Source organism: Branchiostoma floridae, chromosome 13 (assembly GCF_000003815.2).
Source record: "Branchiostoma floridae strain S238N-H82 chromosome 13, Bfl_VNyyK, whole genome shotgun sequence".
Taxonomy (NCBI): Eukaryota; Metazoa; Chordata; class Leptocardii; order Amphioxiformes; family Branchiostomatidae; genus Branchiostoma; species Branchiostoma floridae.
In genome coordinates this window covers 7,596,054-7,608,321 of record NC_049991.1, presented here as the reverse complement: position 1 = coordinate 7,608,321, position 12,268 = coordinate 7,596,054, and the positions used below count along the sequence as shown (strand labels likewise).

The 12,268-nt window shown below is 40.1% G+C and overlaps 2 protein-coding genes across 4 annotated transcripts; both read right to left on the bottom strand.

The window, feature by feature from the left end:
* Positions 1 to 1,717: 1,717 nt before the first annotated feature.
* Positions 1,718 to 11,731, bottom strand: LOC118428834 (apolipoprotein D-like). Of its 3 annotated transcripts, none has more exons than XM_035839060.1 (4): positions 11,419 to 11,731; positions 10,320 to 10,444; positions 9,817 to 9,902; positions 1,718 to 2,150 (listed from the first exon to the last, which is right to left on the bottom strand). In XM_035839060.1, exons 1-4 carry the CDS (start codon positions 11,542 to 11,544, stop codon positions 1,924 to 1,926), a joined length of 564 nt encoding a protein of 187 aa, XP_035694953.1. In that variant the 5' UTR covers positions 11,545 to 11,731; the 3' UTR covers positions 1,718 to 1,923. The 3 variants fall into 3 exon arrangements, with proteins under 3 accessions (XP_035694953.1, XP_035694951.1, XP_035694952.1); XM_035839058.1 differs by lacking the exons at positions 9,817 to 9,902; positions 10,320 to 10,444; positions 11,419 to 11,731 and adding exons at positions 2,743 to 2,828; positions 3,279 to 3,403; positions 5,393 to 5,583 and having other exon boundaries at positions 1,718 to 2,153; XM_035839059.1 differs by lacking the exon at positions 1,718 to 2,150 and adding an exon at positions 9,132 to 9,485 and having other exon boundaries at positions 11,419 to 11,725.
* Positions 6,216 to 8,121, bottom strand: LOC118428835 (apolipoprotein D-like). Its single transcript, XM_035839062.1, has 4 exons — positions 7,936 to 8,121; positions 7,283 to 7,404; positions 6,886 to 6,971; positions 6,216 to 6,658 (listed from the first exon to the last, which is right to left on the bottom strand). Exons 1-4 carry the CDS (start codon positions 8,059 to 8,061, stop codon positions 6,429 to 6,431), a joined length of 564 nt encoding a protein of 187 aa, XP_035694955.1. The 5' UTR covers positions 8,062 to 8,121; the 3' UTR covers positions 6,216 to 6,428.
* Positions 11,732 to 12,268: the final 537 nt, after the last annotated feature.

Sequence of the window (12,268 nt, the reverse complement as noted above, 5' to 3'; positions counted from 1 at the left end):
GTCCTTGTTCCCGTCTTCGTCGGATTCGCGGTTCAACAGTGCAGCAGCGCTGCCTAGCGATAAAAGTAAGAACTGCAAGAAGAAATTGACGCATGCCGGCGCGCCACCATGCGGACATTCCAAATCAGTCGGAGAGCAAAGAGGAGTAAATCCTCCCCCATACGTAAGGTATGGGAATATGGGAACAACATCTGATAATCCACTGCCGAGTTGTCGAGTATCTTGGACGACGTTACGACGAATGGGCGGGCCACAAAATACATCACAGCAAACGGATTCAGTACGAGTTATGGGAATACCGTGTCTTGCTGTTCCAGTCGTTTCTGTACCAAAACAACAACAGAAGATTCGCCCGTGGTCGTCGTCTTCCACGTTACCCTCCAATCCTTCTCGACCATCTTGGCTCATCATTCCGATTCGTCAGCGGCAAAATATACAAACTCCTCCGGCAAGAGAGTCAACTAACGCCCGCCAGAACGTTTCACCGTCACAAGCAAGCACAAACATTGGGAATAAGTCTCCATTCGGCGTGTATACGCCGGTTAGCACACTGAATAGCAAATTCAAAGCAGCGAAACGAGAGGAAAAATCGTTCGGACTTCACTGCTTTTACCCTCGAAAAGTAAGTACAAATGCTACTCCTTTCGCAACAATGAACACACCAAGAAAACGCGACAACGAGAAGACAACGCAGGGGTCTAAAACAGGATTCATGTCTCGTATCAATCCGCGTTTTTCAAAATCTAACGGTCGGGCAAACCGTCCGCATACATGGGCTCACAGAGAGTCATTTCAGCGACCTTCCGTATCCAAATCCTTCGGTCTCGCATGCGTAACCAAGCAACCAACAAGCACAAATACCCCCCAAACAACCTCGCGAAATACGGTTGAAAGTCATAAAGCACTTGAAATGCCCAGCTCATCGAACGTTAACACCACGAACGGACGTTGGAAAGACAGTCTTAAAAATGAAGAAGTCTTGAAGAGTGTGTCTCGGACAGTTTCTTGCCCAGAATTGAGAAGACGTGATGTGTGTAGTGGGTACCAATCAGCACCAAGGACAGGACCAGGTTTGGCATTGGAACGTGTTGAAAAAAGGCGAACTGTTGGACAGTCAACAAGAAAAATGGAAGGTCAGAAATTGTTGTTAGACTCTTCACTAAATGATCAAGGTGTGTTAGTGTAAAGTGCATTTACTTCCAAATGATTTTGCATATACTAGAATAAAAAAGTACACTATATAATTAAATTTATTTTACAATGATACAGTTATGTACATCTATTTCGATTTTTTTGTCTTTCTATAACGTCATATGTAAACTTAGATCTGATAAGTCCAACTATATTGCTTGTTTTAATGTTTTACAATATCTATTTTTTAAGTGTTAACGAATAGGCTTTTGCGTATACTTTGAAGTTGAAAAACACTTAATCAGATGTACATTGTTTCGGTTAAAGTAACCTTTCTTTTTAGCTTTGTTACTCTTTTGCTTTGTTGGGGAGAGTGTTGGTACATGTTTATTTCATCAAATTAACGAGGAATTTTTCCTTCTAGGTAAATTGATTTTTGTTAAAACAAAAAAGTAATCTTCAGAAGGAAAAATTGTATGGCCGAATTGGCTACCTGCTGGCCGTCGAAAGTATAACCATTTGTACTGTATTTCAGTTGTTCAATGCATTCAGATTTTGACATGTTGTAATAAAAAGAACAAGTATAGTAGATTCACTTTGTGTTGTTTTATTATTCATTCATACACAAAATAATAACACCTTGTTGCATTGGTTGTTGTTATAATAGATAATATTCAAAATATCATCCAAAGCCACTAGTATGGAAGCAGCAGTGTTGAAAATGACATGAAAAGAATATTTTTGGACCTATTTTGCTGCCAACGTTTAGTTATTTTAGTATGGCAAGAATGTTCAGTTGGCGCAACCCGATTGGTCGGTAGTTGTCATGTGACTGACGTCAATTCCGTATCCGGTGGCGAGCTTGTGAAGGTCGGCCTTCAGGGCTGGGTCGATCTCGTGCTCTCTCGCGAGAATCCACATGAACTGGACGTTACCCAATCCCAGTACTTCAGAACAGGACCAGATGAGGGTGTAGGTCTTGTAGTCTGTCTTCAGAACCCAGTAGGCTCCATACGGGGCAGCTGTGGGAGTTAAAGAAGTATTCGTCACTAGGGGTGGATACCGGTGGAACGGTCCAGAAAAACAGACCTAAGAAAATGAGTGGACCGGATTTTGGACAGATTACAAGTGAACAGATCATACCGGCAGGCGGTCACCTGGGGCTTTCAATGTTTGTCTTACCAGTACCAAAAATAACAAGCAGCGAAGTAGAGAGGAGTTGATAGTTTCTGCTAAGTTAACAGAAGCATAGTGCTTTACATGAAAATGGGATTTTAAAACGCCAGTAACTGTCGGATACTCCATCAAACCAAGAAGGTTCTATAACGTCTTTGATCGAACAGATTCCTTTGTAGCAAAATGGACCATTGTTTTGAGTATCGCCCACTCACAAGTTTTCACAGACAGTTAGGTCCAGGTTTAGGTCCGGACCTGAACCGTACCTGTATCGAAATTTCCTGTTCCCACCCCTATTCGTCATTAGTAGAGACTAGTGGGTGGCGGGCAGTCTGTGTTAGACTCGGTCACGTTTAGTACTAGGTTCTCAGTCACGCATTGCCATCTAGCGGTGAAGAGCAAAATTGCAATATCAAAAGTAATACATGTACTTACCGCTAGCAAAGCGTACGGCCAGCTTAGAAGGAAACTTTGGGTCAGGGTTGTACAGATCACCAATCCTTTTGTCTATATTTCCGTTTCTGAAAAATCAAGAAAGATGGGGTTATGTCTTAGAGTCTTACACAGAGAAAAATTACACTAAAATACTAAAATCCAGTGTTGGTTCAAGAACAATTCTCTTCGAGGCTTAGAAATGTACACTTAACATACTAGTAATCGAATCTGTCTAAGACCACAGCAAGTAAATTTTATGGATGGTATCAGGCGCTCATTAATTTTCGCCTGATTTCAGAATAAAAAACATAATTTTTTCTTCATTTGGAAGGTCAACATGACGAAAAAAAATCTTCCTCTATCACATTATTTTTGCAGTCTACAGAGGACGTTATCCGTAACTTGCTGCGGCCTCAAGTAATTGAATGACAAATAAAGAGAGGTGATGATGTGGTATATACAAAAGATACAACGACTATTACCGCGAAAAAATGCTTATCAAAATATCAGAAATTGTGCCAAGAATGACTACTTACGCCAATGTGCCCTCATTATCGACTATCACATGTCCGTTAGACTGTAGTGTGTAGTTGGCCCGAACACATTTACCCGACTCGAAGGCTGCTGGGAACTTCTCTATTTCGTACCACGAACCCATGTACTGAAATAACAGTCAGAATTAATACAACATGTCATTTATTCACCTAACACATTGTAAAATGAGAAAAGTTTGAACAGGGAGTAGTGAGATACACAATTTCATTGAAATGTTAATTGATTATGGTACGCTCTTAAAAAAGCTAACATTACAGAAATATGTAACATATGATTTTAAATAAATCAGAAAGAGCAAACAAGATCAGGCTGAGTAAAGAAGTAGCAAACGAAACAAATTTGCAGGGTAAACTGAGAAGATAATCAATCACGAGGACATACAACGTGATTTTCTATCTACGTTTTCAGGGATGTATTGTTACCTCCTTTTTCAGGAAGGTATTGTTTGGTCTTTATATATACGAGGGGCATTCAATAAGTAATGTCCCTGACCCATTTCCCATAGCAGGAGATTAATGAAACTTGGCACAGTTATTAGTCTTTCTCTTCATAGGAACCACCCAGAGTTTTGCATTTCTCCCATCATTTGATGTAGCTCTGGACACCGTTCTTGTAGGACATCCCAGGTTGGTCCTCCGACAGATGCCTCATCAATGGCAGAAGAGGGACGACCAGGTCTGGGAGCTGTTTCCACAGACTTCCGACCTTGTTTGAATTCAGGATGCCAGCGTTTTACAAGGTCATATGATGGGGCATCATCACCATAAGTTTTTTTCATTTCATCAAAAGTCCCCTTTGGTGTGCGTCCTTTCAAATACAAAAACCGGATCACTGCGCGACACTCAACTTGCTCCATTTCACACCTGGTCCATTTCACACCTGACTCAGTTCAAACACCAGTAAATCAGTAACCACAATTAGTTCAGAGCTGTTTTTTGCTGTTCAGAGCAACATAACCCATAGAGATATGACTCATTACACATGCAAAATTTCATCTAGATCAGACAACTGGAAGTGGGTCAGGGGCATTACTTATTGAATGCCCCTCGTATTTTTCGTTTTTTCCCACTCTTGTAGCTAGTGGCACATACAGCAACGTTCCTTGCTCTTACAGTAGCAGAATATATCCGTTTATAGGGAGCGGTCGCTTTTATTGACCTTCCCATTTAACATGCTATGCCTCTAATATAGAACCTACACGTACACTTAACGTCCCTTCCGAAAGACGGGTGCAGCCCCAACAGAGATAACCTAGCCAAAGATTGAACCGGGATCTAATAGGGCTGCTACTGATATCAACTATAAGGACATTCAAGAATTAGTGAATCACGCGAAGCACAACGTGATGTGACATGTACCATGTACTCGCAACACAAGATATGAGTCGACGCCCCTCCCACAAGCAGTTTACATGATACGGATATCTCATGTACTTTGCCCCGTCGGACTGTCTAAATAGGTCATTAAGAAAGAAAAAATGTCGTAGTAGTAGGAATTACATTTTTTTTAAATGAGCCCATTTCCCTTTTTTTAAATTTCACGTGCAATATTATTTGTTAAAGAAATAAGTTTTGTTGAAGGAAGCCGAAAACGTATATTTCCTGGGCCAATTCACGCAATTCAAAATTCACTCCATACGATCACAGTCACGCGCACATGCAGCATTGCGATACACAACAATTTTTTCTGTCAGAAATCTATATCGTTTGAATTCCCTTAAGATTGATAAGTCAATGACTGAAAACAATAAGAACACTCCCTGAATATTAACATAAGTTTTCTTTCTTTTTTCCTTTTTAACATTTTTCGCCATGTATTTTAATCTGCTGAGATTTCGCCCCCAATAGCTGATATACAAATTAAAAATCTGCCAAGACGTTTTATACGATTGAATTTTTCCATCCATACCGATAAACCATTTATTAGTAAGTTTTTAATTAAGTATATGTTACAAACAATGTATTAATACAAAGCGGAAAGCATCGGTCTAAGAAATCGTACTTCTTTACTTAAAAATAGCTGCTGTCCTTGTCTCAACATGTGAAAAAGAACGCATGGAAAACATGTGAAAAAGAAAATATACAGCAACTCTTACCGGGTGAATGTCGAAGTTTTGTTGCACGTTCACGGTGGGACATTTCCCGAAGCCCGGTACCTGTCCTTCCACGTAGGTTACCGACAGTAGAGCTACAGCTAACGGGAGTAGGAGGGAGAGCGCCATGTTGGAGTCTGACTTGTACAGGTTGTGTTACAGCTGAAGGAGACACGTGAATATGATAGGTTCTAACCACGTTATCTTGGTATGTTTGCTCGCCTCTGGGCTAGAGGTAGGTCATTCATCGATAAGCCAATCGTTACACTACGTGATTTTGTTAACTACTAAGCTTTTGGTGGCAAACATTTTGTAATTAAATCAAAGGAGTCCAAACCTTTACCCCTTGCGTAACGAAAGATGTCGCAACGGTATGAACTATACTTAAGAACATATTACTTAACATATGTGTGTTCAAAATTAGAATTCTTGCTATGAAGATGGGGAACAGTAAAAGCATCTCGGAAAATGCGATTCGTATGTTCAAATATGTATTACTGCATCTAATTTCAGTTTGTTATTTACCTGTCAATAGTGTTGCCTTTGCCGCGTTATTTCTGCACAATTACTATGTTTGATTTTGCTATTCAGACAAGTAGGCTGGATGGTACAGTATGATATTCACTGTCTAAAATTTGATAAATACATAACTGATTATGAAACTTGTGTCCCTTTTTAAAATTGAATTAAATCAAATACGTTATAAGGTAGGTAAAGCCTGCCAGAAGGTAAAAGTCCCGACCTCACTGATGATTTTTTCGAATTTATCGATATATAAAAGTATGGAAGAAAATCACATAGTCATCAGGCTGTTCAGACACAATCGTTTAACTTTATACATTTATTTGAAATGTCAAATGAATTGAAAATTCACACACCGTCAATGCAGTGTACATGTTCCTTTTTCGACAATGACGCATCGTAAACATAGAAAGACATTGTGTAATGTCTGGTGATATTGGCATATTTTGGTTACATTGTCAAGTCTTATTTAGATTAACTGTCTCGAAGATGCATTCTCTTTTAAGAAAAGGTCTTTTCAGGAGCCACATCCGGTTTGATCGGTGATCAAGAAGTGGCTGACGTCTATTCCGTATCCGGTCGCCACCTTGTGCAGCTCGTCCACCGTAGCCTGGTCGAGCTCGTGTTCTCTCGCGAGAATCCACGCGAACTGGGCGTTGCTCAGGTTCAGAAGATCGATACAGGACCAGATCAGTGTGTAAGTCTTGTAGTCTGTCTTCAGAACCCAGTATGGCGAGTAAGGTGCAACTGTGAAGGTGGAGAAAAAACAACAAATATTACGTTAATTTTGACAAAAGAAAAGATAAAACCCAACGGTACATCATAACGGACTTGACCCATATGATTTTGTAAAATAATGCATCTTAGGTACAATGTTTCATTTAAGACTTACAAAAAACAAACAAGCAAACAAACAAACAAAGCAGAACAAAACAAATAAACAAACGAAACAAGGAAACGAACAAAATACTTACAGCTATAAAAACGAACGGCGAGTTTTGCCGCCTCAGTGGGGTTGGGGATGTAGCCATCACCGATCGCTCTCTTTATTTCGCCATTCCTATACAGAAAAAAATAGAGGGATGAAATTTTTCAAATATGCTGTACACGAAATGGTCACTGTTCTTCGTATAGTTTGTTTACACCCACGTGACTATGACGTAATCGTTATCCGCCATATTGGATGGTTAAACCTATAGGTAAATTTGAATACTATGTACTTTTTCCCCTATCATGACACTATACAAATACAAATGTGGGTCTGACAATCCCTGGTGTTTTCTAGTTCTTGCGCGGAGACTCTGACGTCACGTAAAAGTGCACAGTATCAATGACGTGACAGAAACATGTGCACTGATGATGACTACTCACACATTTTCCTGGTTGTCGACTATGACGTGCCCGTCTGGTTTCAGTGTGTAGTTGGCCCGGAGACATTTTCCCTCCTCGAAAATCGACACAAACTTCTGTATCTCGTGCCATATACCAAGGTACTGAAGCCATAAAGTGACAATATCTTAAACTCTGTATATATAGTACTACGATGGTTACGTACAGGAGAAAAATTGTAATGTTGTTAAGTCACACCCAACATATTGGTTACCCTGCTTTTCCATGAATCAGTTCAATCTGATACATATACAAATAGATCTGAAGGACCTTTGGCCATTATTATGTAAAATAGCCGAGGTAATAATATTCGAGGTCATTAAGTAATTACCCTTTTCGAAGGCCAGATCTTACTTTGAAATGTCGCAATCACAGCCGCTGTTATTCATATTCGGAGTTCATAATCTTTGCAAACACTGCGATAACAGTGCGTTTGTAATTTTAACAGAATAAAGCAGATTTAATATATAAAACCACTGTTTTTTTTTATGTAAGCCATATAATAATTTAAAACTTTGATACTGCATCATTGCCGAACACATATCAATAGATACGAAACTGTGGACTGATTGGAAATGGACCATTGTCACAATAAAAATGGACCATAAAAAGATAGAGGAAGTTCGCCTCCTTACCTGTTTGATGTCAAAGTTTTCTTGCACCTTTACTTCAGGACATTTCCCCGGACCTATCACCTGTCCTTCCACGTAGGTTACCGACAGGAGAGCCACAGCTAACGGGAGTAGGGGGGAGAGCGCCATGTTGGAATCTCAGTGCAACAGGTGGCATAAGGGATAAAGACACGTGAAACTGTCCAGTCTAATCAAGGTTTAATCATATGTTATCTTGCTGTTTGTTTGACGAGCGCGAGGTCACAAGGAGTCACATGTTCTTCTGTCAATCGTGACATAACATACTGTAAATGCAGAATTGTTCGCCGTGGTTTTGTGTTCGCGGTTTTAGCGGAGGCCACTTCTCCGTGAATTTAAAATCACCGCGAACATTTTTTCCATGGCAGAAATGACTACAGTGCATGGTGCTACCGCGAATTTAAACCACCGCGGAAAGTCCTTTTTCCCGTAATACTGCGAAATTAAATCCCCGCGAACTTAAATGCATTTACAGTATTTTGCGTTGGTCTTACTGAGGTTGATTAATTAAAGGCATCTCACTGAATGTGCGAACATGTTTGATCACGTCGACCGATGATGATGATGATGATGATGATGATGATGCAGTACGTTGTATGTGTTGGAGCGTTCTAAACTGAATTTGACTTTAAAGTGTGAATATCATGCAGAACGTTTAAGTATGACAAAATTCACCTTGTTGTATTAATTATCACAGCCAATCAAAGTAATAACTAAAGGTACGTTCCAGGTAAAAAGACACGATGTACACTCTGTCAAATCGATGTCAAACTCTACTCCGCGATCATCTGTTCAATGTAACCACTTTTTGGTGGTCCCTATATACATATTTTTTCATTAAGAATCTATAGTGACCACCTGTCCACATAGGCCAGATTTATCAGTCTCCTGAGTGGTCTTTCTGGAGTTTTCACTGCACCGTGGAATCGGTGGCTTATGAATTTTTAAACACATTTTAGTTTGTTGCATCATTCTACTGCACTGTAGAATAGTTAGACATGTTACATCATTGGCTGTAAATGTGAATTGTCATGATGCTTGATGATTATGATGATGCAGCTTACTTTAAAATCTGCGCAATGTTTAAAATCATCACTTCGACTAATCTTATACAGTTATTAGTCAAACTTATCCTTGAACCTCATTGAGCAAAACCCAAAAAAATATGACACTTGAGTTGGTTGGCTGTTTGAATGTGCTATTTTATTTGTCAAAATCCATAACACATTATATCGTCCATATGATTGTTACAGCAAAGTAATAACCCCATGAGTTAAGAAAACATATTAAGTAGAATAAAGTATTTATTTATTTATCACATCCAGTTTGGTCTGTTTTGCTGAAGTGGCTGATGTCAATTCCGTATCCGGTGGCGAGCTTGTGGAGGTCAGCGATCACTGCCGGGTCAAGCTCGTGCTCTCTCGCGAGAATCCACGCGAATTGGACATTGCCCAAGCCCAGGAAATCTCCACAGGACCAGATGAGGGTGTACGTCTTGTAGTCAGTCTTCAGAACCCAGTATGCTCCATACGGGGCTGCGAAGTGAAATTTGAAAAAGATGAAGGTTAGACCTCCAAGTGATAAGATACGCCAAATAAAAAGCAGTTACTGGATGTGATTTTGAAAACGGTCAGACAAGAATAGCATTATAGCATCCAATATCTTTCGTCAGTTACACTGGAGAAATCTTGTTGAAGAGCAGGATCTCTTTTCAGATGAACGATAGCGGGATTCTTATATAACAATGTAGTTTACCCTCCAGTAAGTTGTTTCAAAGCATATGTTATACAAAGATACTTTAGCAGAGAGCAAGACTTCGCTTTGTGTCGCAAAATATCGACAGACAAATTCGAAGTGTATTCTCACCGCCATTAAATCGCACGGCCAGTTTAGCCGCCTCTTTGGGGTCAGGAATGTAGGCATCGCCCACGGCAACATTCATTTGCCCGTTCCTGAAAAAAAGGAAGAGACAGGTCATAGAGATGCATGGCGATGAAAATAACGTACAACTACTATAGACGGGGGACGTCATAGGCTGCCTCTGGCATGTCTGATTCACTGCTCGAATCACGTGAACATAATTTGCATCAAGACAGTAGTGGATCCTCTCACTTCTTGACAAAGAATGTAGTCAGTCGAATATTTGTCCAAATACCGTTTGTGTTTTAAAGTTAAGGAATCTGTTGTCAGATTCAATCATTGATACTAAAATTAACGTGCAAAAAATCTGCAGACGATTTATTCACCGAGCACTTAAATTCTATACTTGAGGCAACTTCTTTAGCCTAACTTTTTATTCGCACGTTTGCATTTGTTTGGGGTTCCTATGTAATCAAATCAACATGGCCTAGCGGGTAGGATATACTTACACTTTTTCTGCATTCTCCACCCTGACGTGCCCGTCTGGCTTCAGTGTGTAGTTCGCTGTGATGCACGTACCCGCACCTTCGATGACGAATGGGAACTTCTCAACCTCATGCCATAAGCCAAGGTACTGAGGAAATGCAAAGAGGACATTTACAATCGAAAAATAAGCAATACGCATAATTATAAGCGTAATATAACAAACAGAAACAGAACAGATAGGCCCCTATCACACATTCAGAACCTTCGAATGCCCACAACTTTAGGTGGTATCTCACTGCACTTAGGGGCACCGGTGCGGCACTGCGGGGTTCCAAGGATTACTAGCTCAACGAATTTCAGAGATACAGAACGAATTTTGTTGCGCTTTGTGTATGTCGTTGTCTTCTAAGTCATACTTTTAGGGGTTACGCAATATCTGGATTATAATAAAATGGAAGGACAATAACACAACAGTCGCAGTGAACGAACCCCGCATTGTGGCACCGGTGCCCCAAGTGCAGTGAGATACCACCTTTTGCTGCCGACCACTCCCAAACCAAAGTCAGTGTTTGACTGGTTGTAGCCTGGAATCCGTCCTATTCTATAGATCCAATTCGCTCCTCTGTTTGCGCGCGTAAGCAGATTTTGACGTTAATCAAAACGTTTGGCTATCCACTAGGTCTTTACAACAGGTGATCTGGGTACCCGCCATTTATTCAAATAACCTTTGCCCCCTACATACCGAACTAGGTTGCGGCGTAACGGCATAAGATATTGTGTAACACATTTTTTTCTTCACCAAGAAGTGTACTAGCCCGTACTTTGCAATCGGAACACTTACAATACATCATAATGATGAACATGTTGAAGTCAAGAAGTAAATTGTTGTTGAAAAACTAGTTTTGTAATTGTATGATTCTTGCATCTTGTAGAAGACACTATTATTTTCAACAAGTGGTGTCGTTATAAACGGAATTCCAAGTATGAAGAGGTGTTTACATAGCCTTCTGGGGCCAACGATGGTTGAAGAAACCGTCGCTTGCACCAAGGAGGTTTAAAAAACTCCTTGCTCGCACAATACAGGTAAAGAGAAAGGTGACAAAAATTTGAGTAATTTCTCACCTGGCTTAGGTCGAAGTTTTGTTGCACGTTCACAGTTGGACATTTCCCGAAGCCCGGTACCTGCCCTTCCACGTAGGTTACCGACAGTAGAGCTACAGCGAACGGGAGTAGGGGGGAGAGCGCCATGTTTCAGTCTGTCTTGTACAGGTTGTGTTACACTGAAAAAACACGTGAAAATGTCTATCTATTCACGCCCTTTTCTGTGTTGTGTAATAAGCATTAGGTCACATGTTGTTACACCAATGAGGTAATCCTTACGCAACCAGATTTTCGGTTGTGTAACAGCTGAAAACACGTGTAACGGCCAAGCTAATAACCACGCCCCTTGCCTTGTGACAAGGTGTAACGCTAGGTCACATGCCGTTGAGGCAATTCTTTACTAACAGGTTGAGTCTTTATTGGTTTAATAAGATAAAAAAATGGTATACTAACTTTAATAACAAAGAAAGGTACTATCTATTTGTTTGGTGTAATAACTATACGTAACGCTATTAATACGTAACTTGATCAACTAGTCAGCAAATGAGGTTTGATGCAGTTGGAGTATTGACAGGCTCCAAATTTTATCGGTATGCATATGCGGCCTTGAAAAGTGTCACGCTAACAAGAAACACCTGTTCCGCCATACCTTTCACTGTATTGGTTAACCTTGATAAATGAATAAATAAAAGTACTGTTAGAAATGATATTTCATAATTGGAATTTAGAAGCAAATAATCTTTCAAATATTCTAGACAAAGATGCGTTTTATACGTTTGTTGTGATAATGGTTGCACGCTGATGATGAACAACAAATTCGGCCCTGATCTAAAATTCCTGGATGTATCTATCGCTTTTAGTAATTATCTAT

What these genes read in the sequence shown, in the direction of transcription:
- LOC118428834 (XM_035839058.1), bottom strand. Translation starts at nt 5,518, where the DNA reads ATGGCGCTCTCCCTCCTACTCCCGTTAGCTGTAGCTCTACTGTCGGTA. An exon ending in AAAACTTCGACATTCACCCG is followed by an intron (nt 3,404 to 5,392) that starts GTAAGAGTTGCT and finishes CTGTTATTTCAG; the next exon opens with TACATGGGTTCGTGGTACGA. An exon ending in GATAATGAGGGCACATTGGC is followed by an intron (nt 2,829 to 3,278) that starts GTAAGTAGTCAT and finishes TTGATTTTTCAG; the next exon opens with AAACGGAAATATAGACAAAA.
- LOC118428835 (XM_035839062.1), bottom strand. Translation starts at nt 8,061, where the DNA reads ATGGCGCTCTCCCCCCTACTCCCGTTAGCTGTGGCTCTCCTGTCGGTA. An exon ending in AAAACTTTGACATCAAACAG is followed by an intron (nt 7,405 to 7,935) that starts GTAAGGAGGCGA and finishes TTATGGCTTCAG; the next exon opens with TACCTTGGTATATGGCACGA. An exon ending in GTCGACAACCAGGAAAATGT is followed by an intron (nt 6,972 to 7,282) that starts GTGAGTAGTCAT and finishes TTTTCTGTATAG; the next exon opens with GAATGGCGAAATAAAGAGAG.